General features: G+C 50.0%; 10 protein-coding genes across 10 annotated transcripts; 7 read left to right on the top strand and 3 right to left on the bottom strand.

Annotated features, from left to right (window-relative positions):
* Positions 1–889: 889 nt before the first annotated feature.
* Positions 890–2,428, top strand: N7537_000645 (phf1/phf2 family PHD finger domain-containing protein; the record flags this gene model as incomplete). The annotated part of the gene is made up of 1 exon (XM_056891703.1): positions 890–2,428. The coding sequence occupies one exon, from the start codon at positions 890–892 to the stop codon at positions 2,426–2,428; it is 1,539 nt and encodes a 512-aa protein (XP_056756698.1).
* Positions 2,429–3,527: 1,099 nt separating this feature from the next.
* On the top strand, positions 3,528–4,815 carry N7537_000644 (uncharacterized protein; the record flags this gene model as incomplete). Its single annotated transcript, XM_056891702.1, has 2 exons — positions 3,528–4,049; positions 4,228–4,815. 2 exons carry the CDS (start codon positions 3,528–3,530, stop codon positions 4,813–4,815), a joined length of 1,110 nt encoding a protein of 369 aa, XP_056756697.1.
* A 196-nt stretch (positions 4,816–5,011) lies between these two features.
* On the bottom strand, positions 5,012–6,414 carry N7537_000643 (rRNA-processing protein SOF1; the record flags this gene model as incomplete). The annotated part of the gene is made up of 2 exons (XM_056891701.1): positions 5,012–6,352; positions 6,412–6,414. 2 exons carry the CDS (start codon positions 6,412–6,414, stop codon positions 5,012–5,014), a joined length of 1,344 nt encoding a protein of 447 aa, XP_056756696.1.
* Positions 6,415–6,593: 179 nt separating this feature from the next.
* Positions 6,594–8,017, top strand: N7537_000642 (proteasome regulatory particle lid subunit RPN6). The gene is made up of 2 exons (XM_056891700.1): positions 6,594–6,899; positions 6,954–8,017. The coding sequence occupies exons 1-2, from the start codon at positions 6,638–6,640 to the stop codon at positions 7,958–7,960; spliced, it is 1,269 nt and encodes a 422-aa protein (XP_056756695.1). The 5' UTR covers positions 6,594–6,637; the 3' UTR covers positions 7,961–8,017.
* Positions 8,018–8,241: 224 nt separating this feature from the next.
* N7537_000641 (SWIB/MDM2 domain-containing protein) lies at positions 8,242–9,882 on the top strand (the record flags this gene model as incomplete). Its single annotated transcript, XM_056891699.1, has 3 exons — positions 8,242–8,375; positions 8,437–9,305; positions 9,358–9,882. Exons 1-3 carry the CDS (start codon positions 8,285–8,287, stop codon positions 9,880–9,882), a joined length of 1,485 nt encoding a protein of 494 aa, XP_056756694.1. The 5' UTR covers positions 8,242–8,284.
* A 472-nt stretch (positions 9,883–10,354) lies between these two features.
* N7537_000640 (TLC domain-containing protein) lies at positions 10,355–11,718 on the bottom strand (the record flags this gene model as incomplete). Its single annotated transcript, XM_056891698.1, has 2 exons — positions 10,355–11,107; positions 11,239–11,718. The coding sequence occupies 2 exons, from the start codon at positions 11,716–11,718 to the stop codon at positions 10,355–10,357; spliced, it is 1,233 nt and encodes a 410-aa protein (XP_056756693.1).
* A 687-nt stretch (positions 11,719–12,405) lies between these two features.
* N7537_000639 (uncharacterized protein) lies at positions 12,406–20,727 on the bottom strand (the record flags this gene model as incomplete). The annotated part of the gene is made up of 2 exons (XM_056891697.1): positions 20,450–20,727; positions 12,406–20,362 (listed from the first exon to the last, which is right to left on the bottom strand). The coding sequence occupies exons 1-2, from the start codon at positions 20,530–20,532 to the stop codon at positions 12,406–12,408; spliced, it is 8,040 nt and encodes a 2,679-aa protein (XP_056756692.1). The 5' UTR covers positions 20,533–20,727.
* Positions 20,728–21,010: 283 nt separating this feature from the next.
* On the top strand, positions 21,011–22,180 carry N7537_000638 (60S ribosomal protein eL27). The gene is made up of 4 exons (XM_056891696.1): positions 21,011–21,181; positions 21,239–21,294; positions 21,465–21,801; positions 21,867–22,180. Exons 1-4 carry the CDS (start codon positions 21,175–21,177, stop codon positions 21,872–21,874), a joined length of 408 nt encoding a protein of 135 aa, XP_056756691.1. The 5' UTR covers positions 21,011–21,174; the 3' UTR covers positions 21,875–22,180.
* Positions 22,181–23,055: 875 nt separating this feature from the next.
* Positions 23,056–23,643, top strand: N7537_000637 (uncharacterized protein; the record flags this gene model as incomplete). The annotated part of the gene is made up of 1 exon (XM_056891695.1): positions 23,056–23,643. One exon carries the CDS (start codon positions 23,056–23,058, stop codon positions 23,641–23,643), a length of 588 nt encoding a protein of 195 aa, XP_056756690.1.
* Positions 23,644–23,678: 35 nt separating this feature from the next.
* N7537_000636 (uncharacterized protein) lies at positions 23,679–23,890 on the top strand (the record flags this gene model as incomplete). Its single annotated transcript, XM_056891694.1, has 2 exons — positions 23,679–23,813; positions 23,840–23,890. The coding sequence occupies 2 exons, from the start codon at positions 23,679–23,681 to the stop codon at positions 23,888–23,890; spliced, it is 186 nt and encodes a 61-aa protein (XP_056756689.1).
* Positions 23,891–24,084: the final 194 nt, after the last annotated feature.

Raw genomic sequence — 24,084 nt, 5'->3', positions numbered from 1 at the left:
TCTGTATATAAACAAACTATAACCCACAGCCAATTAAAGTGGTCCCTCGGTTCTCATGGCATCTTTTGGTCCTTTTCGGGCATCTTTCTTACACTCCATAAGCTCTCTGTCCTGAAGGATCCTTTCAGCCCACAATATATATAGAGATGGTGAAATGGTGATTACTACTTCGTACAAGATCAACCATTCTCATCTTCTCTTTACACCAATAATCTTGTATATAATAGCTCGAGCCGATTTAGATACGTATTCAGATCTAATATGCACTTCCACCGGATTCGTACACATAACTCTCAGTGACATATGTTCGTGAAATGCTTGGAATAAATCCACGCATTTCTCTAGGGATAGACAATTAGAGTGCTGTAGTTTTCATAGAATATGTTGTATCTTACCCACATTTAGGTCTATTGCCGAGGCGGTACTATGAGGTGATCTAATCGAGGACAAGATAATTGTGTAACAGATTTTATAATGGATAAAACCATTAAAGGTACCATTCATACTATGAAAACCCTCCAATTAGGCGAAATACGTCAGTCAACGGCTGAAGAAAGCCATTTAAGGTTGCATTGGGATATCACGTGACTCATATATACAAAGGTCTTTCATCCGACGACTTCACTCCAACCCTACCTTCAGTTGAAGAATTGAGAGGAGCCAACTATGTTTGACTGGCCGATCAGCAACAAGCCTAGTGTCTATTGTGATTTGCACCGGGCTGGAAGACTCGCACTGCCCTAGAAGAACACAATTGGTGCCTTTTTTTTTCCCCCTCGCTATCACCTGTTGCTTTGTTCTCTTCTTTGACATCAAAGCCGAACTAGTTTTCCAGAAGAATCTTTCCCAGGCCTCCTTTTGAAAACACCTACTCACAAGCAAATTCAACATGAGGGTCTCAGCGGCATTCATGGACCTCCCCGCCCCCGATATGAACCCGGGGCGCCCCCAGAATGTTCATGAGGGCAACATATTTGACCATGAGGGTGTCTCCGAGGGGATTCCACCATTGTCATCCCATCTGGAGCTTGTGGATGACAATATACCCTGGGAAAATTGGGGATCACCAGCACTGCCTCAGGAAGAGGCAGTATGGGCAATAGCCGGGGCTACGGAAACAGTTCATCAAAATGCCAGCACTGCCCTGGCTTCAAATCGAACTCGATCTGGCCGTCGTATCACCCAACCAGCTGCTCAAGAAGTTGAGCCTGTGGCAACAAAAGGGCCGCCTATCAAAGCGGTAGCAAAAAAGCGGAAGCGTTTGAACCGCCAGGTGAATATAATTTGCACCGAGTGTTACCGAGGACACAGCCCGTCGAACAATTTGATTGTTCTATGTGACTCATGTGATGCTCCGTGGCATCAGAAATGTCACAAGCCAAATATCGGTAATGAGGTTATCGAAATCCCGGAGATGAATTGGTTTTGCATCAAGTGTAAACCTGAGCAACGTCAGACGACCCAGACCAAATCTCAAAAGAAGGCTGTAACGAAAGTCAAAAAAGTTGGACTCCCGAAGAAGCAGCCTGTGTCTGAATCTCAAATTGGTGGCAATCATTATTCAGAAGAAGAACGACGGGCATATCTGTCATCTCTCTCTCATGATTCCCTAGTTCAGCTTGTAGTTAAAGTCTCAAACGAGTGGCCGTCGGTTCCTATGTTTCCCGCCAACATGCAACCCGTGACTGATTTCACTCTCACACCCTTTGCAATGCCACACAGCCATACGGCTTCCAACCATATGCCAAAGAAACCCCCTCGTTCTGCATTACTCGATTGTGAAGATTTGAAACCCCCGTCTGAGAACCCTAACGCCATGGATTCAAGTCAACGGATGAGCAAGGCTCCTGATACCGCGGCCCTTGAAGCTACTGCCCTGGATACCGATAAACTCTTTGGTGAAGTCGTTTCCGATGCTGCCCCGAACCCTGCTCCTCCAGCGGCTCTTGGTAGCATCACCGCGGACCAAATTTTCGCCGGAATTTCTCACGCGCATGCTTCCACAGCTGCTCCCCAGCCTTCTACCGCGACAACTCCACATCATTCTTTTAGACCTACGCGGAGATTTACATCTCAAGGTGCGCCTGCAGCTACACGTACTCGCAAGGCCTCTTTCGACTCCTCGAACTCAGACCTGACCACCGACAACGAATCATCATACTCCCAATCACGACTGCAATCTCCCACTCTATCTGTGTCTCGGTCTTCACACGTTGGATCCCAGCATGAATCAGATTATGACCCTGAAGATTACCGCGCTTACCCCGAAGCTGGTCAGGGTTTCCACGTGCCGTCGACCCCAAGTGATCTCAACATCATGGCTGAGGACAAGAATTGCCTTACCTTTAGTCATTCCATCCGAGGGTCAGCTAAGGAGGCTCGGAATAAGAAGCCTTATTCGCCACTGGGTCAGCGCAAGCAGGAGTGATTGATCTGCAATCTTGTTCTTGTTGGAATATGGGGGGATGCACTGGCTGAGACAGCCATGGGGAGTTTTTCGTGTGGATTTACGCTGATTTTTGTTCACTTCCTCTCAAGCTAAGGGGAAGGAAGGATGCCTGAGATGATTAAATGGGTTTTCATGAATTTCTGGGTTTATTTGTTTCATGGTGTGGTCTTGTTTCGTCATATTTTCGCATGCAAATGATATAGATACTTGACGATAACTCAATCAGTCGATCAGTATCTTTTTTTCTTCTTTTTCTTCTTTTCTTTTCTTTTCTTTTTCCCCCCCTCTATTCTGATCTTCTCTCGTCTCTTTCATGTTAAGAGTTATCTTACCTTGTCTTCCAAGGTTGACCTAGTAGACTGGTCATGGGCCTGCTTCCAAATCAGGTGCCTTCCCTTTTGGGTCAGACTCGTCACTCCAGTTCCCCGTTTGTCTTCAGCCACTGGGAAGGTACAAATATCCTCTCCCCCTCCCATTTCTCTCTCTTCTAGATTCTTTCTCCAATCCTACTCCAGGTCCACGTTGCACATGATTCCTGTTGAGTACCTCCAATTCTTTGACCCGTTAGTCTCTGGGGTCTCAGGGTAGGCTGTGGTACGAAGCACGTCGGTAGAGGTAACAGGGCTCGGGCACTCCTACTCACCTCTGCGGACACTGACTGTCATTCCTGGGGTTACCCACATGGACCTTCCGAAGCTCTGTTTTCATCTCCAACTCAATTTTTGGGACCGTTTCACACAGCAAGATGTACAAAACTAGATCCAGTTCGAAAGCATAGTTGGGTAAAGTGAGGCACCACAGCTTTAAGGCTGTCGATACCTCGAAAGTTTGCTTTTTCTTCTCTTCTACAAGACAGATATCAAAAATTGATGTAAATGGCAGGGAAATATCGAAGATATTGTAAAACAACAGTCAAAGTTGCTGTGGTGAGCTGTCCAGGTGCCCCCGGGGCCATTCTATAGATCGCCTTATCAGCCCCGCAAAACCGAGCGCGTCTCGAATCTCCCGTCGATCTCACTACACCATCTTTGACCTCCAATCTCCAGGCGTCAGAATTAAACCCAAAGAAGACATTGCAATGTCTTCTCCAACTCCCCAGTTCCTAAAAACAACAGCCAAAACACCCCACTCAACCCCTGGCCCAACCAATCCACACACAAACCTCCTGACAATCGACACACTAATAAGCATCCTCTCCAAATCCCTCCTCAACCCCTTCATAGCCTGGATCTTCGTTCTCTGCCTGCGCGCACAGGTAACACCGTCAACAGACCCGGCCTGGATTGTCGCCGTGAGCTATGCAACGGCCCTGACAGTCCTCTTCATCGCGCGGATTATCAACCAGCGCGCCGCCCACGGCGCCCCACGCACAGTCGATTTCGAGCATGAAGTCGTGGTCATCACCGGCGGGGCAAGTGGGCTAGGTCTGTTGATTGCGCAGATGTATAGCATGCGCGGGGCGAGTGTCGCTGTGCTTGATATCAAGGTTGTTCCGGAAAATAGTCGTGATGAGGTCTTCGGAGAAGGCGTTTTGTATATTACGTGTGACGTCGCGGACAGAGGTGCGTTGGAGCTTGCGAGGGAGAGGATTTTGCAAGAGGTAGGTTTTGCTTTTTTTTTTTTCGCTTTTGATTTCGTTGCATGACTTTTGATGCCATATCATTCTACTATTACTACGGTTCTGGTGATTTAAATGGTTGGAAAAGTTGTCCTTGTTTTTTTTAATAGCGCGCTATGTCTTGCTTCAATTGGGGTCTGATTCGCTAACTATTTTGCAGCTAGGAACACCGACGATCGTTATCAACTGTGCCGCGGCCAGGATCAACGGCCTCTCGCTGCTTGATCTGCCAGCGGACGCATTTGAAAAGACCATCCGCACTAACGTGCTGGCGGCTTTCCATCTGTACCAAGTCTTCTTGCCTGGGATCATCGCAGCGGAGAATGGAGGAACCCTTGTCACAGTCAGCTCGGTGCTGGGCCAGCTGAGTGCTGCGGGACTGTCAGACTATGCAGCAAGCAAAGCCGGACTTAGCGCGCTGCATCGGACAATAGAAGCGGAGATTCGGGGAACCCCGTTGATCAAAACATTGCTGGTGGAAGTTGGGCAGATGTCGACGCCGTTGTTCGACTGGGTGCGCGCACCGAACCATTTCTTTGCGCCAGTCTTGGAACCGGTCGAAGTTGCCCGGGATATGGTAGCAGCGATTGATAGCGGTCGAGGTGGTGTGATCAGATTGCCTATTTATGCAAAGCTCGTGAATTGGTATGCCGTGCTACCCGCTACGGTGCAGCGGGTTGCGAGATATCTGAGTGGAATAGATGGTGCCGTGACTCAAAGCCGACAGGCATCTGGGAAGACAGATTGATGGGTGGCTCGAATGGAGCTGAGCGGTGTGTATTGGCATGAATCATGAAAATGGACCCTTGTATGAGTCCAACCAAGATGTATTATAAAGCAGAGCGATTTGCTTCATTGAACATATTCCCCATTCGACCATACTTTCGATTGCGAGTCCTGCGGCCGAGCCTGATCGATGGAAAGTGATAATTCAGGCGGACTGATTATTGCTCGTTGGCCAGAATCATCTTCTCACGCTCATGGGTTCTCGGTGCCAGGTTGCTCTTCTTAGTATGCTTGCGCACATTCTCCTCACGCCTCTTAATAGCATTGAGCTCCTCGCGCTTGATTTCTCCAGCCTTCTTGATAGGCTTGGGCACATGACGCTGGCGCTTGATGCGGCGAATTTGGGGCATGTGTGAGTACCGCTTGATCAAAGCTTGATCGTACTCCAGCTTAGAACGTTGACGGGCAGTCTTAACTCCACTGCGGTCTGATGCGTTGGCACGCCAGAGACGAACATTGCCGTCGTCCGATCCTGTCAAAACATACTTGTTGTCAGGTGTGAATGTTGCCGAGAAGACACGTTGCATCCGCTTTGTGTGGTAGATGTCACGCGAGTGACCAGTTGATCGGTTCCATAGGCGGATTGTCCGATCGTATGAGGCAGTGACCAGCTCTTCACCCGTGGGGCTGAAATCAACATCCATAACAGCAGCCACATGGTCCTTCAGGACATTGAGAGCACGGTCCATCTTTCTCATATCGAAGATGTACGCGTTGTGATCCTCGTTTGCCACGGCAAAGTTGAAAGCTTCCATGGGGTTCCACGAAATGGCGTTAGATGCTAGTCTCAATGTCGTCTTGTGGACCGGCTGGGAAGTACGCAGGTCGTACATGATGACTGAGCGATCCATGGCGGTCGAAGCCAGGATAGAAGTCTCAGTCTGGTTGAACGCAACAGATGTGATGGTGTCAACGCTGGTCGGCCAGTGCAGAGTTTGCGATGGTGTGGAGGACGGCCGGGAAAGGTCGTAGATAGAAATGACACCAGAAGCGGCAGCAAAAGAAGGGAGGGTTCGGTGATGCGTAACACTGGTGAAGGCACTATTTCCGAGGTAGGTTGCCATCGGTGGGGCCTCAGATGATGAGTTGTAAGGATCCCACAATTTAATGGTCTTGTCACTCGCGCATGACAGAAGCTTTCGCTCCGGCGTCCAGCACAGTCCCTTGACCATATTCTCATGGCCTTGGGTATTCCAAACCTCGCCCTGCGTTGTCAGATCCCACACCTTCACCACACCATCACCACTGCCACTTGCAAAACGTTCAAGCGAGCCGGGATCTTTTGCCATAGAGTAAACACCGTCAACATGTCCATTACCCATTTGAGCTAGGAAGGGAGCAGCGAACATGCGCTCCATCTTGATCGCATTCAGAGCTCGAGTGTATTCACGAGCCCGCTCAAAAGGATGCTGAGTTGGGTCGAGATTCCGCGACTGGCGAACGACAGCGGACCCGGGGGCCTGCTGCGATGCCGTGGAGCGGGAAAGTGCTTTGATTTTCTATAGTTCATTAGCATGGCTATCAAAAAAAAAAAAAGATTTCAAGGAGAAACACTCACCATTGTGCTGTCGTGAAAACGATGTAAAAAGGAAAAGAAAAATGCCAAGATGGAACTTTTTTTCTGTTTGATTTGCCAAGCGGGCGGTGAGAGGACGGTGAGCTGCCGCCAGCTTCGAGCTCCCCATTCGACCTGGTCATCAACCTCTCTTCAAACCACCATCGTCTGTTGTTCTCCTTTCCTTTAATTCTCCATCTCACTCACTCGCCATTTACCGTCTTTTATCATGTCATCCAAGGTCTCGCCACGGATCCAAGAAGTCCGAGATCTGGCGAAGGAGGATCCCTCGAAAGCAGCGACCAGTTACCAGAAGATCCTCTCAGAGGGCCCCGGATCTACAGAGGCCTCTTCACGAGACTATGAACTTGCCTTGATTGGGTTGGGCGAGTTGCACCGGGATGCGAAGAAGCCACAGGAGATTGCGGACCTCATCAAGACCAGCCGTGACACCTTCTCGTCATTTGCCAAAGCGAAGACGGCCAAGCTGGGTAAGTTGCGCGCTAAATTACGTTTATAGAAACCGGCTAACTTTGATTGTTTAGTCCGTCAACTTCTGGACCTGATTAGCGAAATCCCCAACACACTCGAACTCCAAGGCAACGTCATCCAATCATGCATAGAATGGGCTATTGCCGAGCGCCGATCGTTCCTTCGCCAGGCACTCCAAGCCCGACTCGTTGCCATCTATATGCAGAAGCAATCCTATTATGATGCTCTCACTCTTATCAACTCTCTTCTCCGTGAGCTGAAGCGCCTGGATGATAAGCTTATGCTAGTGGAAGTACAACTACTTGAGTCGCGTGTTTACCACGCTCTTGGCAACCAGGCCAAGGCACGCGCTGCTCTGACGGCAGCACGGACGTCAGCCGCCTCCGTTTACACGCCGCCGAACCTGCAGGCCGGTCTTGATATGCAGAGCGGCATGCTACACGCCGAAGACAAGGACTTCACCACTGCATACTCCTATTTCATTGAGGCACTTGAAGGGTACAGCTCGCTCGATGAGAGCGATCTGGCTACGGCGACATTGCAGTACATGCTTCTGTGCAAGATCATGCTGAACCTGGTGGATGATGTTACACAGTTGCAAGGCTCGAAACAAGCGCAAAAGTATGCCAGTCCACGCCTAGAGGCAATGAAGGCCGTGGCACGGGCCCACGCCAACCGGTCTCTGGAGGAGTACGAGAAGGCCCTGTCGGACTACAGATACGAACTGGGCAGCGATGTATTCATCCGAAACCACCTCCGTCGTCTTTACGATGCCATGCTGGAACAGAACTTGATCAAGGTCATTGAGCCCTTCAGCCGGGTCGAGCTGGATCACATTGCGAAGATGGTGGGTTTGGACACACAGCAGGTGGAAAGGAAGTTGTCTCAAATGATCTTGGACAAGGTGATCATCGGTGTATTGGACCAGGGCTCGGGGTGTCTAATTGTGTACGATGAGACAGAACGGGACCAGGCTTACGATGCCGCTCTGGAGACAATCGAAAAGCTTGGCAATGTGGTGGAAGGTCTGTATACTAACCAGGCATCTCTTCTGGAATAGAAAAGATGGCATATGTCCAATGCAGTTGAGACGACGACTTGATAGGAAATAATCGAGACAATGCATGATCACACTTAATACCCATTAGATCTACGAGTAATCAGTATTAAACATGTAGGTTACATCTTAATATTTAGCTTTTAGCTATTCGTGAGAATGGCAACTACAAAATCGAAGTAGGAGTTTTGTCTGTTGTTCGCGATCGTCCGAAAAGGGTAAAGCGCGACGGGCAAAAGAATCGCGACCTCGCATCTCCAACATTTCGCATCTTTCCCGCCCATCTGTCATCCTCCCATCACCGTTTCGGTGCTTAATTTCTCCGCAATGCAAGCTCCAATGCAGCAGCATTATGCTCGGGCCATGCCCCCAAATGCACAGCGATCTCCAGCCGCACCCCGTCGTCCCCCAGGGCCAGGTATGTCCCCTTTCATCGGTCTCCACCCATTCGTCTCGGCTCTAATCTTACATCTCTATAGGTGGCGCAATGCCTGTTCCAATGCCACAGCACGCTGTTGCCCAACAGTACATGGCCTCACGCCCCATGCCCCACCCCAATGATGCTGCCCTTCGGCGCAGCCGCAAGCCGACCGACAGGAACCTCCCCGACGGCATTGAAGACGTGATCATCGGCGAGGGTGTTCAGCAATATAAAAACCTCCGCGACTTGGAAAAGCGATTGGATGCCGCTGTTGTGCGGAAGAGACTGGATATCCAAGACTCCATCAACAAGACCGTCAAAAAGTACCGGACTATGCGCATCTGGATCTCTAATACTGTTGAAAACCAGCCATGGCAAGGCCCGGGCAACAACCCAGGCTCCGGTCGCTACAAAGTGCGCATCGAAGGACGGCTGCTAGACGATGAAACCGACCCTACTGTTCCCGATGAGGACGAGAAAGATGAAGATGCAATGGACCACGATGGAGCTGAGGAGGATAAGGCAAAGAAATCCGAGTCCAAGAGCCAGTCCCAGCGCTTCTCGCATTTCTTCAAGGCTATCACCATTGACTTTGACAAGCCCGTCTCGGCAATCCCCGACGAGGTCAAGCCGGTTAACTGGTCTAAACCGAACACACACTCCAACACACCAGCGCCCCCGAGTGCCGAATTTGATAGTCTGCAGTTCTCCCGAGCCTCGCAGGACAATCTGAATGTCACCATCAGCCTTGTCCGGGACGAAATCCCCGAGCGATACAAGTTGAGCAAGGAGCTGGCCGAGGTTCTGGATGTCGAAGAGGAGACCCGGAGTGGAATTGTTCTCGGTATCTGGGATTACATTCGCGCTATGGAATTGCAGGAAGACGAGGAGAAGCGACAAGTGCGCTGTGACCACCGTTTACGCTCGGTATGTGCTTTGAATCTTTGGTCTTTCTAAACTCCACTAACATGTTCTGTAGATCTTTGGCCGGGAGCAAATGTTCTTCCCCCAGATCCCTGAAAGTGTCGGACCTCACACCAGCCCAATGGAACCGATTAAGCTTCCATACACCATCCGCGTTGACGAAGAGTTCCACGGCGACCCAACACCGACTATCTACGATATCCAGGTCGCAGTTGAAGACCCGCTGCGCACCAAGATGATGGCTCTCACTCAGAACCCGGCGTACACAAGTGGCCTACGCCAGATTTCCTCGCTTGATGACCAAGTTGCTTTAATTGTCCAGGCCCTTACGCACTCCCGTGCCCGCCACTCTTTCTACACTGCTCTGAGCAAGGACCCAGCCAACTTTGTCCGTCGCTGGATCAGCTCTCAGCGCCGTGACCTCGAGACTATTATGGGCGAAGCTACCCGTGGAGGCGGTGAGGATGGTAGCGGACCTGAGTTCCGTTATGGCGGCGTTGATGGCCCCTGGGACTCTGAGGTTGCCAAGGAAGCTGTGCGATACATGCTGGCTAAACCCGAAGCTGCGGCTGCTCGGTAGATTTTCCAGTTTGTTTTTTTGTTTTAACTCACTTCTCTACACTGCCAACCATTATGCAAGGGAGTTGTGTTGATGTATTTTTTTTTTCTTTCTATCTGATATAGGGCGCTTGTGTGGTGTTAGGACTGGTGTAGCGGTGTGACAGGCAGGATTGAATTGTTTTGAAATCCGTGTTTTTAAGAATCTGATACGATGCAATATGATTCCGGATTTGTTTTAATTATTGTGAATAACGAAGCCATCACACCAGGCATTGTATCTTTGCCTTGTATAGAAGAGGTAGGTCCAACAGGTCAATCAAAACAATGTGCATGGAAACTAATCCCCACAGAGGTTCAAGGGAAAGCAACAGAGAGGATTCACAAACATCTCAACCAATCATAACGTTCAAAAATGGACAAAAGAGAGGAGAAACATAACAGCCCTCAAGGATACATAGATTATAATAATCATCTAAACCCCTATTCAAACCTCAAGCACCAGGCAAAGGAATCTTAGAGGCAAGCTCTGTTGTCCGTTTCCGCAACTCCTCGCCAAGACCCGAGTCCACAGCGGAGGAGACATGTTCCCGCAACGAGGAAAGATCACCCTGTAAGACGGCGGTCTCCTCCTGCTCCAACTTGGAAGCCGCCTCGAGGACGACATCATGGACAATATCCTCCTTGAGCTGCGCAGCCTTCTCTGCACTAACGGGCTCCTTCTTCCCCTTCTTCTCAGCAACAGCAACAGACTCAGCCGGAGTGCGGAAACGCTTGAGAACAGTCTCAACCATCTTAGAGAACCAGAAAAAGTTCAAGAAGTTCAAGATCAAGTTCGATCCGACGTAGGTCACGACCAGCCACGTCGGTACACCTCCCGCGGTGTACTCCTTGAACTTGGTGATCTCGGCATTGGCGCGCACACAGGCTTGGTTGACACACAAGCTACCGTCGCGGGTTGGGTGGAAGACATTTGCATTGACGCTCATGGCCTCGGAGAGCGGGGCTGCGGCTGCCGACCAAGTTTGCTGAAGTGCATTCCACATGTCCCCGTACACCACGACGGTTTGCCAGGTGCCCCAGACGAGGCGGCAGGCGAAGAAACTGAAGAGCAAGGCCATGCCATTATACCACTGGGCGCGGCTGCCGGTCATGTTGACTTTGTCCAGGAACCAGTGGATATTGAGGAATGGGCTGGAAAGCTCATAGAGGATGAAGGTCGGGGCAAAGTAGTTTAGGAATGGTCTCTGCGGAAACTATGTCAGATATGTCTCGAATTTTTGAGAAAAATGAATGTGAAAAAAAAAAGGATAAATGGGGGATTGATCTTCTTGGTACTGAATGTATCTATATCAGGTAGATCGGAGAGGCAACTTACAAAGCCTAGACTAAACACCCACAAGGCGCTGATAGCATGGAAAAGCATGCCGATGCCAAACATGCGCACGTGCACAATGCTGACAATCAGATCATATACAAAGTATCCCACGGCCAAAGCTTGAATGAGACCACAGGCACCTGTATATCCGAAGACTCGCTCACCGGATGTCATGGAGCTACGCTCCTCGTCGGAATACATGACCCAGAGGGCGGCAGCATTGATGACAACGCTCTGAACAAAAGAGACAACATGGATATCCCAGTTCAGCTTCGTTCGGGGAGTGAGCTTGTTGTAAGACTGAGCAAAGAGGATTGGCGAGAGCCAAGGCGAGAGAACTGCATGGATGAACAGGTAGAAGGCGAACGCTGCGATAACCTCGTGGATATGGTCGGCAAGCGTCGGGCTGCTGAGCTGGATGGCATAGGGCTCCGTGAACCTCCGCAGCCATTCTGGAGGCGGTGGGAAGGGGTCCAACATCGTGGGAGTTCCCCTCAACTAGCTATGATCACCCGATGTGGGGGAATGCTTTTTGAGGTTCGGAGGTCGGAATGTAGATCTATATGCAGTTGAGAGGGCACCCTATCCTGTCTATCATAGAGAAAGGAAAAGGGCAAAGGAAAAGGAAACAAAGGAAAGCCCAAGAACAAGAAATATGGGGGAAATATGTAGCTCCATGCGAAAATGGAGTAGAGGATGGGCAGGTGAAGCTGGCCTCGGCATAGCCTCAGGCAGCAATAATTTGTTGGGAGTCACATGATCACCTGCCTTGTTCGTCGGGTCAGGCTTGTGGACTTCTTGGGGCTCTAAACAGGTACATATGTAGTGGAAAAAGAAATATAAGGTTTACAAGGACTAGTCATCACAAAAAGAAACATTCCAAGCAGCTAAGAATACAAGAATTTGACTTGTGATGCAAAAAGGATAACCCCATGAACAACCGGGTGACTATGGGCACATGGACCTGTACAATCTAACTATGTCACATGGGAGTGTCTTGGGAGAGTAAAAAAGATAATCATCATTAAGAAAAACACATTTATGGTCACAAACGAAAGTCATCCAAGTCATCCAATCACAGAAGCAAAACAAAAGTGGTATATGAAAAAGAAAGAAAACCTCAAATGGTGCAAAGCACCCAACTCCATCAAAAACAAAACATTTCAATCAAACTGCAACATCAGTGCCAACTCCACTGTCGCTAGAGGGAGCCAGCAGCTTAAGGACTTCGGCTTCTGCGGCTTCGTTGGCCTCCCTAATCTGGCGGGACACTTCATGACCCTCATCCTCGTCCTGGTGCTCAGAATGCTCTCCATCATCCCGTGCTGTCTGCGCGTCGTCTTCTGACTCTGAGTCATCGATAGAAATATCATCATGATGGTCCTCGTGGTCGTGCTCAGCGATTGAGCTCTCCGCCACACTGTACGAGTTTGTGCAGCTCACTCCGCTAACACGACGCTGATCCGTGGCATCTGTAACTACACTGTCAACGATGCTGCCAGAGTAGCTTGTCTTGCGCTCCGTGCCTGCATTGCTTGCTGCATAGCTCGTTCGACGGTCGGTATGTGTGTTACTCTCCGCATAACTAGTCTTGCGCTGCTGACCACCATCTTCCGCTCCGCTTGCAAGTTCGTCCTCTTCGTGGAATGGCTCGTTCTCTTTGTCGGCAACAGAAGTTGGGCCAGCCCAAGAAGTCTTGCGAAGAGAGTTCGATTTGACGGAGTGGCTGCGCTTCAAGTTGGTGATGCCAGATTTAGCGCTCACCTGTCGGTCCACACCGCGGTTGCCTGTGACGTGACTTAAGCTAAGAATCCGACGTTCCTTTCCGATGTTGGGTAGCACAGCGACTGTGCCAGCATGGAGTGAGGTCGGCATTCTTTTCAAAGCCATCCCGACACCGTTGCCAAGCAGAGTGCGACTGTCCTTGGGTTCTTTTGCAGTGCTGGCAGTGCTTGCTACACTGGGACTGCGGGCGCCTGTGCGCGAGGAACGGGTGCTCCGAGTGCTGCGGTTCCTCTTCAGGTTCATGGCCTGCGAGCTGTTGGATCGCCCGAGGAGGACGGTACGAGCATGGTCGAGCACACCCTCCAGAATGCGTTTCTCGAGGCCATCAGCACGGTCCTCCATCTGTCGCATCTCTTCGTGACGTATCTCTAGGGCCGTTTCAAGGCCGGACAGATCCTTGCTGAGCTTGTTGTTTTGCTTGATCATGTCCTCCTTTTCTGCTCTTAGACGATGAATCATATTCAGCATAGAATCCTTTTCTTCATGCAGACCAACAAGCTCCGCTTCCACTTGCTCACGCTGTGAAACTCTTCGTTCAAGGGCGACCGCAGCCTCCTCAGCTTCGCGTCGCTTTCGCTCCGTATCCTCGGCGACAAGCACTGACTGGGCAGCGAACATCTCATTCATTCTCCGGGAGTTTTCCATGATATCCCTGTGCATCTCATCCAGCTTTGCCATCTGGGTGACAGAATGATCGGACTCCGGCGGATTTATAGGACGGCTGAGCAATGCGTCCAGTTTCTCATGAACAGGACCACTCCCGTTGGTCGCGCGATCAAGAAGTTCATTGAGCTTCTCATATATTTGATCGTTCGAGCCTGAACCTTGGTCTAGAGCACGATCAAGCTTCTCGTGTAGTTGATCATTCTTTGAGTGATCAAGGAGAGTGCTCAAAACCTCGTGGACCTTGTTATTCTTGACATGTTCCAAAAGATCGTCGATCTTGCTGTGTAGCGGAGTATCCTCTATGGCGAGTGTACGGTCTGCTTCAGGGGGAGGCAGCGCAGGTAGCATTGCTGGGATATTCGAAGGCAATGCCGACAGTTCCGACTTGAAGTCCTCAGCTGACTTCTGGGAGTGATCGTAGTGCTGGCTGACGATTGTCAATATCTCCTGTACAGATTCCAGAATACGAGGGTGGAATTCAAGGAGCTTGCTCTCCACTCTATCAGTGGCAGCCGCGGCCCTTTCGTTTTCGGCTTGAGATTGCTCCTGGTGCGATCTCACATCGTTGTGCAAGTTCTCCATTTTCTGGCGGGACTGATCGACTTGTTCCATGAGAGTCTTCGTGTCCACACTTAGACGCTCACAGGTCTCATTAACACTATCACCCATAGCACCGATGACAAGCTTGATGTCCTCAGCAAGGCTTCTTGTACTTGTCAAAGATTCGGTGTGTGCCAGATCTCTCTCTTCGGTTTCTGAGAATTTCGAGTGGAGGGACGTGTGCGCATCTTCATACTTAGCCAGGACTTCTGAAATTTTTTCGTCAATCTTCGTCCCAAGCTCGACAATAATGGCGGCCCGCGTCTCATCGTGTTTGACCATTGTAGCGGCATCACGCTCCTCCTTTTCGACCTTGACTGCATCTTCCTCGCCCCTAGAACGTTCAAACTCTCGGTTGATAAGATCGGTGAGCTCCTTGATATTGTCGACTGTGGTGAAGCTCTCTGCGGTGATTGCTAGTCCTTCAAGGAGCTGTTTAAGCTCGGCCAGGCCTTCGGTGCTGCCGTCTAGCTTGCTCTTGAGTTCGTCCCCAAGCTCGCCGACTACAAACTTGGCTTCGTCGATTTTCTCAGCAAGACCGCCGTGCTCGACCTTGCGGGCATCGAAACCTTTGGCGGTCAATTCGTTATTGCTCTCCATCTGCTCTCGGAAATCGCAGACAAGTGTCGATAGCTCCTGGATCTCCGTCTTGGTGGGGAGAGTGTCCACATCAGGAAGTTTAAGCTCGTCGACTTGAGTCTTGACCTCGAAGATCATGGCTTCGACCGTTTGCAGATCGGATTTGAGTATTTTCTCTGAATCTTCTTCTTCCTCGCCGTCCTTGGTTTTGCTCTTCATCTCATCTAGGACAACCCAGACATCTCTGATGAGACCCTCCAAAGTGCCAATCTCCGACTTTGTGGGAGCCTCGGCTTCAACACGACTAGAAAACTCGGCAATCGAATCCTTGGCCTCTCGGATCATGGTCTCTAGGGCGCCAATATGCTCAGGAGTGGCAACCTGGTCCGGGGAAGGGAAGACAAGCTCATCGATCTGGGTCTTAGTACTCAAGAGTAGCTGCTCGAGAATCTCAGTGTCTTCCTTTCGAGCGGGGCTGTCGTTCTCGGCACTTTGTTGAGCACTCATCTCACCCATGGCGAGCTGGACTTCGTGAAGTGCAAGAAGGACTTCATCAAGGTGTGAGCGCTTGAGGGAATCCTCGTCAGGCTCTGCAACACGAGGGGTAGTTTCAATGGCCTCGACCTTGTCATGAAGCTGAGTTATGAGCACTTTCAGACCGTCAATGTCAGGTCCGATGCTAGGCTCGTTTGCCAGCATGAGTTCACCGCCGCGGGCTGTACTGGCGTCATCCAGTTCTTTGCTAGATTCGCGGAGGGAATCCATTTCAAGCTTCAAGTCCACAAGACCATCTTTGATGGTGTCCAGAATCTCGGAGCTGTCGAACTCAGTTGGCTTCTCCAGTAATTTCTTCAGGTCCTCACGGATCGAGTCAACACCATTTGTGAATGCATCGAGGAGCTCATTTGTCGCAGACAACGTGCTTTCGTTACCATCTCTACGCGAGGTTTCTTCACGCAGTATGTCGAAATGCTCACGGAGTACGGAAATGATTTCGTCTTTCTCAGCACCAGGCTCGGCACGAACCACACTCATCTCCATACGCTCGCGAAGACTCTCGAATTCATTCTTGACGGTGTTGACAACATCGTTTTCGGTACCATCTCTACGCGAGGTCTCTTCACGCAGTATGTCGAAATGCTCACGGAGTGCCGAAATGATTTCGTCTTTCTCAGAACCAGGCTCTGCACGAACCACACTCATCTCCATACGCTCGCGAAGACTCTCGAATTCATTCTTGATGGTGTTGACAACATCGTTTTCGGTACTATCTCTACGCGAGGTCTCTTCACGCAGTATATCGAAATGCTCACGAAGTGCCGAAATGATTTCGTCTTTCTCAGAACCAGGCTCTGCACGGACCACACTCATCTCCATACGCTCGCGAAGACTCTCGAATTCATTCTTGATGGTGTTGACAACGTCATCGCCTGAGTCATTCTTGTGGCGATCAGCAGCCTCTCGAATAGCATCCAAGATCTCATCTTTGTCTTCGGTGGCATTATTACGGAGAAGAAGAGTGGTGATTGTTCCCCTTAAATGCTCGAATTCTTTTTCCATGGCATCTAGAAGCTCAGGTGTATCAGGAATTCCTCGTGACGCATTCAAAAGAGAAGTATCCGTAATAGTCTTCTCCATATCGGCTTGAAGGAGTCGGAAGCCTTCTTTGACCGTGTCAATTACTTCGTCCTTGCCGGAAAGATCGGCAGCGGTAATCACATAAGTTTCAATCTCCTTGCGAACGATATCAAGGCCATCCTTAATTGCGTCGAGGACTTGCTCGGTGTCTCTTCCACCGGCGGCAGAGTACTGCTTGAATTCCTCTTTCATGCCTTCGAATAAAGTCTGGAGGCGTTCCGTCATCTCCCCGCCAACATTCGTATTCGCGGTACTGATGGCCTCATTGAGACCGGAGGTGATTGCCTCCATTAGGTCGTCCTGATTCAGCTCAATCTCCCGGGTGATCGAGTTACCACTTTGAATTCCTTCTGCAATGGCAGTCAGGATCTCCTCGCGTGAAATGGACGGCTCTTGGACGGTGGTGATGAGCGCTGACCGCTGGCTGCTTGTCGAAGCTTCAATACCCTCAGCAATAGCATTCATGATATCCTCCTTGGAAACACTAGGCTGGCCATTTATGCCGAGCGAAGCATGTGAGTGCTCAATGCCCTCGACAATTGCATTGAAAATCTCCTCCCGAGAGAGAGAGGAGTGCTGATCCTGAGCCTCTTGCTCAGGCGATGTGAGAGCACGTGAAGAAGAGTTATTTGAGTTCTCAATTCCGTCAGCAATGGCGTTCAAGATCTCATCTCTGGAGATATTGGGCTCTTGGCGGTTTGATGAGTCCTGCATGCCCTCCAAAATGGCACCGAGGATCTCGTCTCGAGAAATACTAGGTTCCCCATTATTGCCCAGGGAAGTCTGCGAGTGCTCGATAGCGTCTACGATGGCGCTGAAAATCTCCTCGCGAGAGACGGTCTGCTGAATGTTGGTACTGAGGGCTGACTGCTGCGCGTTCATTGAACTTTCAATTCCCTCAGCAATGGCATGCAAGATTTCATCGCGAGAGATGTTCGTGTGAGCAATAGCAAGAGCTGAATGTTGAGCATCAAATGCCTCATTAACAGCATTCATAACATCATGGCGGGAAATCCGTGGCTCATCCATCTCTTTGGCTGCAGTGAAGTGGGCTTCGAGACCATCGGAGACAGCACTGACAATCTCATCACGGCCAAGACCAGAGTCGTATGAATCTTTGCTCAGTGTGCTTTGTGCCATGGATCCGGCCAATGCGCCGAGGATCTCGTCCCGGATAGAATTTAGTTGGCCAACGTTGTCCTCATCCAAAGACCTGGAAGTGCTGTGGGTTGCCATTGTTCCCGTGACAGCTTCAATGATTTCGTCGCGGATAGAGTAAAGGTGATTGACGTGTTCCTCATCCAAAGTCTTAGGCCCTGTGCTGGTGATTGCCATCCTTCCAGTAATCGCTTCCAGAATCTCATCACGAATGGAGTACATGTGCTGGACATGATCTTCGTCCACCTCCTTTGAGCCTGTACTGTTCTTCTCCATCGCTCCAGCAACTGCTTGAAGGATGTCGTCGCGGAGGGAAGTCAGATGACTGGCGTGGTCTTCGTCCACAGATTTGGAACCTGCGGCATGGCTTGTCACTGCCCCAGTGACGGCTTCAATGATCTCATCGCGAACAGAGTAGAGGTGGTTGATGTGTTCCTCGTCCAAAGACTTGGGTTGCGTATTGTTGGCTGCCATCGTCCCAGTGACCGCATCGAGAATTTCATCACGGATCGAATAGAGGTGATTGACTTCTTCCTCGCCCAGAGACCTTGAACCTTCGTTATGACTGGCCATGGCCTTTGAAACAGCGTCGAGAATCTCGTCACGCATTGAGTGCAGGTGGCCGACGTGTTCATCGTCAAGGGATCTGGAGGCAGGTTCGGGCTGCTTCTCCAAACATTCGCGGATGGTCAAGATAATCTCGTCCCGAGATATGCTTGGCTCATGTTCGATTTGAGGAGGAATGAATTTCTGCATGCCGTCCTCGACGGCTGCGAGTACCTGGTCGTAGGTGACTGCCTGTTCGTGCTGGGGCTGGTAAGACTTGAGCCCTTCTTCAAGGCATGTGAGGATCTCGTCCCGCTCCAAGCCAAAGTTGTTGAACTCGATTTCGGGCTTGTAGGTCTCCCAAGCTTCACGAACAGTCTCGAGGATATCTTCTCTGTCCATTTCGGCACCTCGCGACTCGGCTTGAGGCTGAGGAAATTCAAGCTCGTCAAGAGCTTTTTTCACAACAGAGTAGATTGCGGCACTGTTCATGGTTGACCGGAACTCGGACAAGTCGGACGATTGCTGCCGACTCTCATTGATAGTAGCAGCCAGCTGCTCTTTGAGGTCATCCAGGCTGCGGTTGACGATGGCGGAGATTTCTTCTGGGCCGGCAGCTCTGGGCCGCTCCTCATGCTCATCATTGGCACGGGAATTCTCGATCTCGTCTAATCGCCGGCCGAGTTCTCGACCCATGCCCAGCACCTCACCTCGTAGTTCGCGCACCAAGGACTTTACACCGTTGGTCATTCCACCTCCCTCAACGACGCTATTCTTGACACTTCTAAGAATTGCCAAAACTTCATCGGAATCGGGTGAAGAACCATCTCCCTTGTCAGAGTTGGAAAGATCTAATGCACGTACAGTTTCAGGATCCATGGATCCCATTGACCCAGATCGTGTCGGCTCATGGGAGGCATTCACGGATTCGTTATTATCAATATTGGCGGGCATGCCATAAGACCGAACGAGGGCTTTGCTCGCGGGATCCTCTTTGACGAGGTTGAGGATCTCTTCCAGCATGACAGTGACCTTGTTGTCGGCGTCTTTATCCGAAGCGGTACCTGCGGGTCGAGATTTGATTTCTTCAACAAGCTCCAAGAGTCTTTCCTCACCTTCCTTAGTTGCCATCTCACGCAATACCTTTTCGAGCAAAGCGAGCGCTGCGGAGCCGTCGGAAATCGGGGCAGGGGAGACGCAAGAGTCTCGATCAAACGCGAATGGATTGGGGCTGGGCATGCGAGGCACGGAGTAGCTCCTCTTCGAAACGGGACTATCCGGATCCTTGGGGTTAGGCCCATCACCACCCTTGAAAAGATTGCTGAAATCAAACCTTGTAGCATCAGTGTCCAGATACTTGGTCGTAAGATGAGAAGACAGATCCTTGAGGCTCTTGCGAATGTCTTCATCGCGTGCGTTGGTTGCCGCCTTGAGGCTAACCAGGTCGGTGGCATTGTCTTTGCTGCGTCGGCTCAGATTCATCATCTCACGCTGCAAGCTGCTCGCAATGTCCGTGAGACTGTGGATTTGAATTGAGAGGGAATCCATGCTCGTATTCTTCGTGGGATGAGGTTGCGGCTCAACGGGCGCAGCAATCAATTTTGGCGGTTTGGAAGGTGATGGAGGGTCAGGTTCTAAAGGTAGCTGCATGTTTTGCAGGGCTAACATTGTAGCTGACGGCGGAGTACTTTCTCCCAATATTGGCTTGGATAAGTAGCGACTCGATACGGAATAGTTCATCTCCCGATCCGCGTCTTGACGGAGCGCTGGCGAACCGATAGACTTGGTAGGGTCGCGCGGCTTGGCCGCCTCAATAATCGTCGCACGAAGAGGGCGCTCTGGGGACCTGTTCTCAAGGTAATTCAAAAAGTCGCTGCGCGCATCTTGTCGGGTATCTTCAGGCTGTAGTGACTGCATGCGCTTGTGGTGCTGACCTTTGACCAGCGACCTCTCTGGAGAGGAAGACTTGAGTGGCATGGGATTCGTTGTGTAAGAGCTAGGTGCATGTTCGCTGGGTCTCTCTGTAAATTTTGCGGCCACTGCTTGAATGTTTGGGGAAACATTGGACCTCGTTGCAGGGCTCATTGGGCTCATCGACCGAGGATTCATTGGTAGCGGCGGAGGCGCACGCTCGGGATCCGAACTGTCCCACCTGCGTAGACCGCGTTTTAGCATTTGTTTGAAATCACTCATTGATCCGTCGAAACAAGAATCAGGAGGCGTTAGTTGCGGAACCTACATTGGAACTTTCGGCTCAGAATATGTCATTGTATGCCGGACCAATTCCCGGTCACGGGGGGCGTCCTTGTCTGGGGACGGCATGATGTCTTCGTGAATGGATTGTCAAGATGTCTCAGAGAGGTATTGACAATATGGATGGAATGTATGTAGGGTATGTGTAAAATGCGTTCAAAGTAAAAACAGAAGCAAGGTCATCAAGGCATATCAACACAAGGGAGGAAACGCTGGAAGAACAAAGCAAAAGCTAACAATCTCAGAACTCGGTGGAGGAGAGAAAAGCACCGGGAGATCAGCCTGATAAAAGGAAAGCAAGTGGAGATGAGAGTTGTCTGGAGAGAGAGAAGAGCTACGCAGCCTTGTACACATCACTCACGGCCATAGCAACCGGGGCAACTACGATCGTCATGTAAACAAAACCTGAGTCAGCGGAAATAAGGCGGTGAGCAGCGCTGGGCACACCTGCCCAAGGCCCAAGGCTGGGCACCTGGCCACGCCACAGTGATTATGTCATCATAGTCATTATTTGATCCGGGCCCAATGGGGAAACTATCCCCAAATAGGCTAGCTGCCATCTGTCGGTAAGTCGACCAATCAATCCACAGCACACAAATCGCTACTGTGCCCTGAAACCCTCTACCTCACATCCGCAAAAACGAATACTTCGATCTTGACCGTTCCGTATCTCGACAACCACCCATCCTCGCCGCCCCCGGGACCTTCAAAATGAAGTGTACGTCTTCACCATTCGATTCCCCTTGCGATTTATATGCTGACGGATATGTTACAGTCATGAAAGTGGGCCGTGTGGCCATCATCACCCGTGGCCGCTACGCCGGTAAGAAGGTACGACAAGATCCTGATCCTCCCCGAAATTGAGCACGAGAATGGAAAGAAAACGACCTGCAAGCGAAAGACTCGATATTTGAAAGAGCACAATGCAATATGGAGGAACTACGCGACAATTTAAAAAAAAATTCGGAGTGCTAATCAGGCATTTTTGTTCGAATTTACAGGTCGTCATTGTCCAGCCCGTTGATGCTGGCTCCAAGTCGCACCCCTTCTCCTACGCCATCGTCGCCGGTATCGAGCGTTACCCCCTCAAGGTGACCCGTGGTATGGGCAAGAAGCTCGTCGACCGCCGCAGCCGCATCAAGCCTTTCATCAAGGTCGTCAACTACAACCACTTGATGCCCACCCGTTACACTCTCGAGCTCGAGGGTCTTAAGGGTTCCGTCACCAACGACACCTTCAAGGAGGTCTCCCAGCGCGAGGACGCCAAGAAGACCATCAAGAAGGCCCTTGAGGACCGTTACACCAGCGGAAAGAACCGTTGGTTCTTCACTGCCCTGCGTACGTTTTTCCCAGGATATACATTGATATTCATTTTGAAACTCGAAACTAACAATCCGAAACAGGTTTCTAAACGGTTTACTTGGGCGTTTTGTCGTTTTGAGCGCACGGGTCTAGGTGAAGGCGAGGTCGAAAAACCATCGAGCACATTCGGTCCCTGCAAGCATGGGATGGGAAAACATACACCATGGCTGGAAACAGATTCGTGAATGTATCGATGAACTCCAGTTTTTTAACGGGGGCGCCACTTCCATACCTGGTGTCCGTCTGAATGAAATGGAAAATGAACAATTATTTCAAAATCAATGTTGTCTATTACCTGAGAACTGGTCGACATCTTCCTCTTTCCCTTAGGCCGGGAACAATTTTGGTCTGTTATCTCAACACAGATCAATCTCAACCCGGTGGACGGCCTTGTAGCTATATGGTTTGTCCCAGGTCATACAATTCCATGGTGTCATTGCTACGATTGATGTATCCATGCCCATCTGTAACGCAATTGTAGTTCGTAAGGGCAGCTACTCGTGTCCTAGCTGGCAGTGCGCAAGCTCCTCTTATGGAGCCTACGGAATGGTCTTAAAACACATCATTATCTGAAGCCTGCATTCTCGAATTTTGAGGATATGTCAAGCCATGCCTCAAAGGTCTAGGTCCTCACCTCCATGCTGAGTGGTTCAATTATAGATCCTCTTCCTCCACAGTCCATATATCAAATGTGAATGAACCCCACCCCCGCCAAGATCTAACATACCTCAACCATCTGGGCACCAATGCTTGCAAATCACTTCACATTAGCAAAAATTAAATCTTGAACTTATTTCTAGCATGTGAAGCCTCAGTGTTTAGGTTGCTATCCCAATGGCATTACAGCTTTGACAGCTTTAGAGTATTCTCGCCTACAAGGCAGGCAATACAAACAATGAACCGCTTTGATTCCACTAAACAAGGGCACAATGATCTTTGAATGGTATTCTCGATATAGTCTTCGAGATTAGAGAAATGCATTCTTTGTGTTCATTGTTTCTTTCTATCTTAGTCTCCATAGCCTCAGATCATAGCCTTTCATTCATAATTGATGCCATCCACACGTAATATTTATATGAACCCTCTTCTTCATAAGCCTCCATCAGCTTCACCCCATATCATCTGGCCACGACTGAGTTATTATTTCAATCAACTATTCAAACACCCAACACGATACACACCAAACTGCAAGTCAATACACATATCACCAGCGATCATATTTCCGTAATCATGTCCGAGCCTCTAAAAACAATCCGCGAGGACCTCAGGGAGGAATGGTTGGACAACGAGGTCCATCGACACTACAACATGCCCATGGTAGTCGTGCGAGCCGAGCCTCATGTCCTGATGCGCTGCAGCGTGTACCGTGACACTACTTCACTTCTCAAGACATCGGCCAGTATCGACAGGTGGGTTAACACCGAGTATTTCATCTGGGAGATGTCCGCGGGGCTAGCTGACAGCGGAGTAAACCCACAGTGGACGGAGTTCTTCGAAAAACAATACAAGGAAAAGTGGGTGCAAATCCAGAATGAGTTCGAGGGCATAGCCGATCTCCCTGAGAGGTTCCTTCATGAGGTTCCGGTCCCACCCTTTGAGGTTGCAGAGGTGAGAATCAGCGCTAATGAAGCCCCGTGCTATTGGCGGCTCCGTGCGAACACAGGCCAACACATGATTGACACAAGCTTTTGGCATCTTTGGAAGTTGATTCTCAAGCAAAGATCGCCCACAGTTGGTCCCTTTGACGTTATTCTCAGAGTACCCTCGCACACTCCTGTTGGGGAGGACCCTATCGATCCTTGGAATATGTCTCTATAAAACGATCATCCTGCTTTTGTTAGTCAGTTGTAAGGATGTTTCGTATCCCCGCTACCGCTCCATTGAATTTCACGTGCCTCCCTGAAGGAACACAGCAAGATGGCTTTCCTTCAGCTAACTGCGGCCGATCTACCTCAGCTATTATCACCTGCCGTAACGCATGTGATACTGTCTGTATTTTCCACGTACTGGTCAGGTCCCTAATTGCGAGGATGAACGTCCTGGCAATTCCACTGAGATGTCTTAATACTTGCGAGGTCATTTCGATTCTTGAGCAGGTAGATTCTAACCACCGTAGATTGGGGGGTATTATTATGAGCACCCGATAGGTTTTGTTCTGATCTTTTGTTTGCCTGGCCTAATATATATGTTTTCCTTTTCCTTCTCTGAAAAAAAAAAAAAAAAAAAAAAAAAAAAAGGATAGAATCACGTTAAATACAG

The sequence above is a fragment of the Penicillium hordei genome (genome assembly GCF_028827395.1).
Source record: "Penicillium hordei strain IBT 12815 chromosome Unknown utg000001l_segment0_segment0, whole genome shotgun sequence".
Classification (NCBI taxonomy): Eukaryota; Fungi; Ascomycota; class Eurotiomycetes; order Eurotiales; family Aspergillaceae; genus Penicillium; species Penicillium hordei.
This window is presented reverse-complemented; position numbering and strand designations above follow the sequence as displayed.

What these genes read in the sequence shown, in the direction of transcription:
- N7537_000642 (XM_056891700.1), top strand. Translation starts at nt 6,638, where the DNA reads ATGTCATCCAAGGTCTCGCCACGGATCCAAGAAGTCCGAGATCTGGCG. An exon ending in AGCGAAGACGGCCAAGCTGG is followed by an intron (nt 6,900 to 6,953) that starts GTAAGTTGCGCG and finishes TTGATTGTTTAG; the next exon opens with TCCGTCAACTTCTGGACCTG.
- N7537_000638 (XM_056891696.1), top strand. An exon ending in GCCGCTACGCCGGTAAGAAG is followed by an intron (nt 21,295 to 21,464) that starts GTACGACAAGAT and finishes TCGAATTTACAG; the next exon opens with GTCGTCATTGTCCAGCCCGT.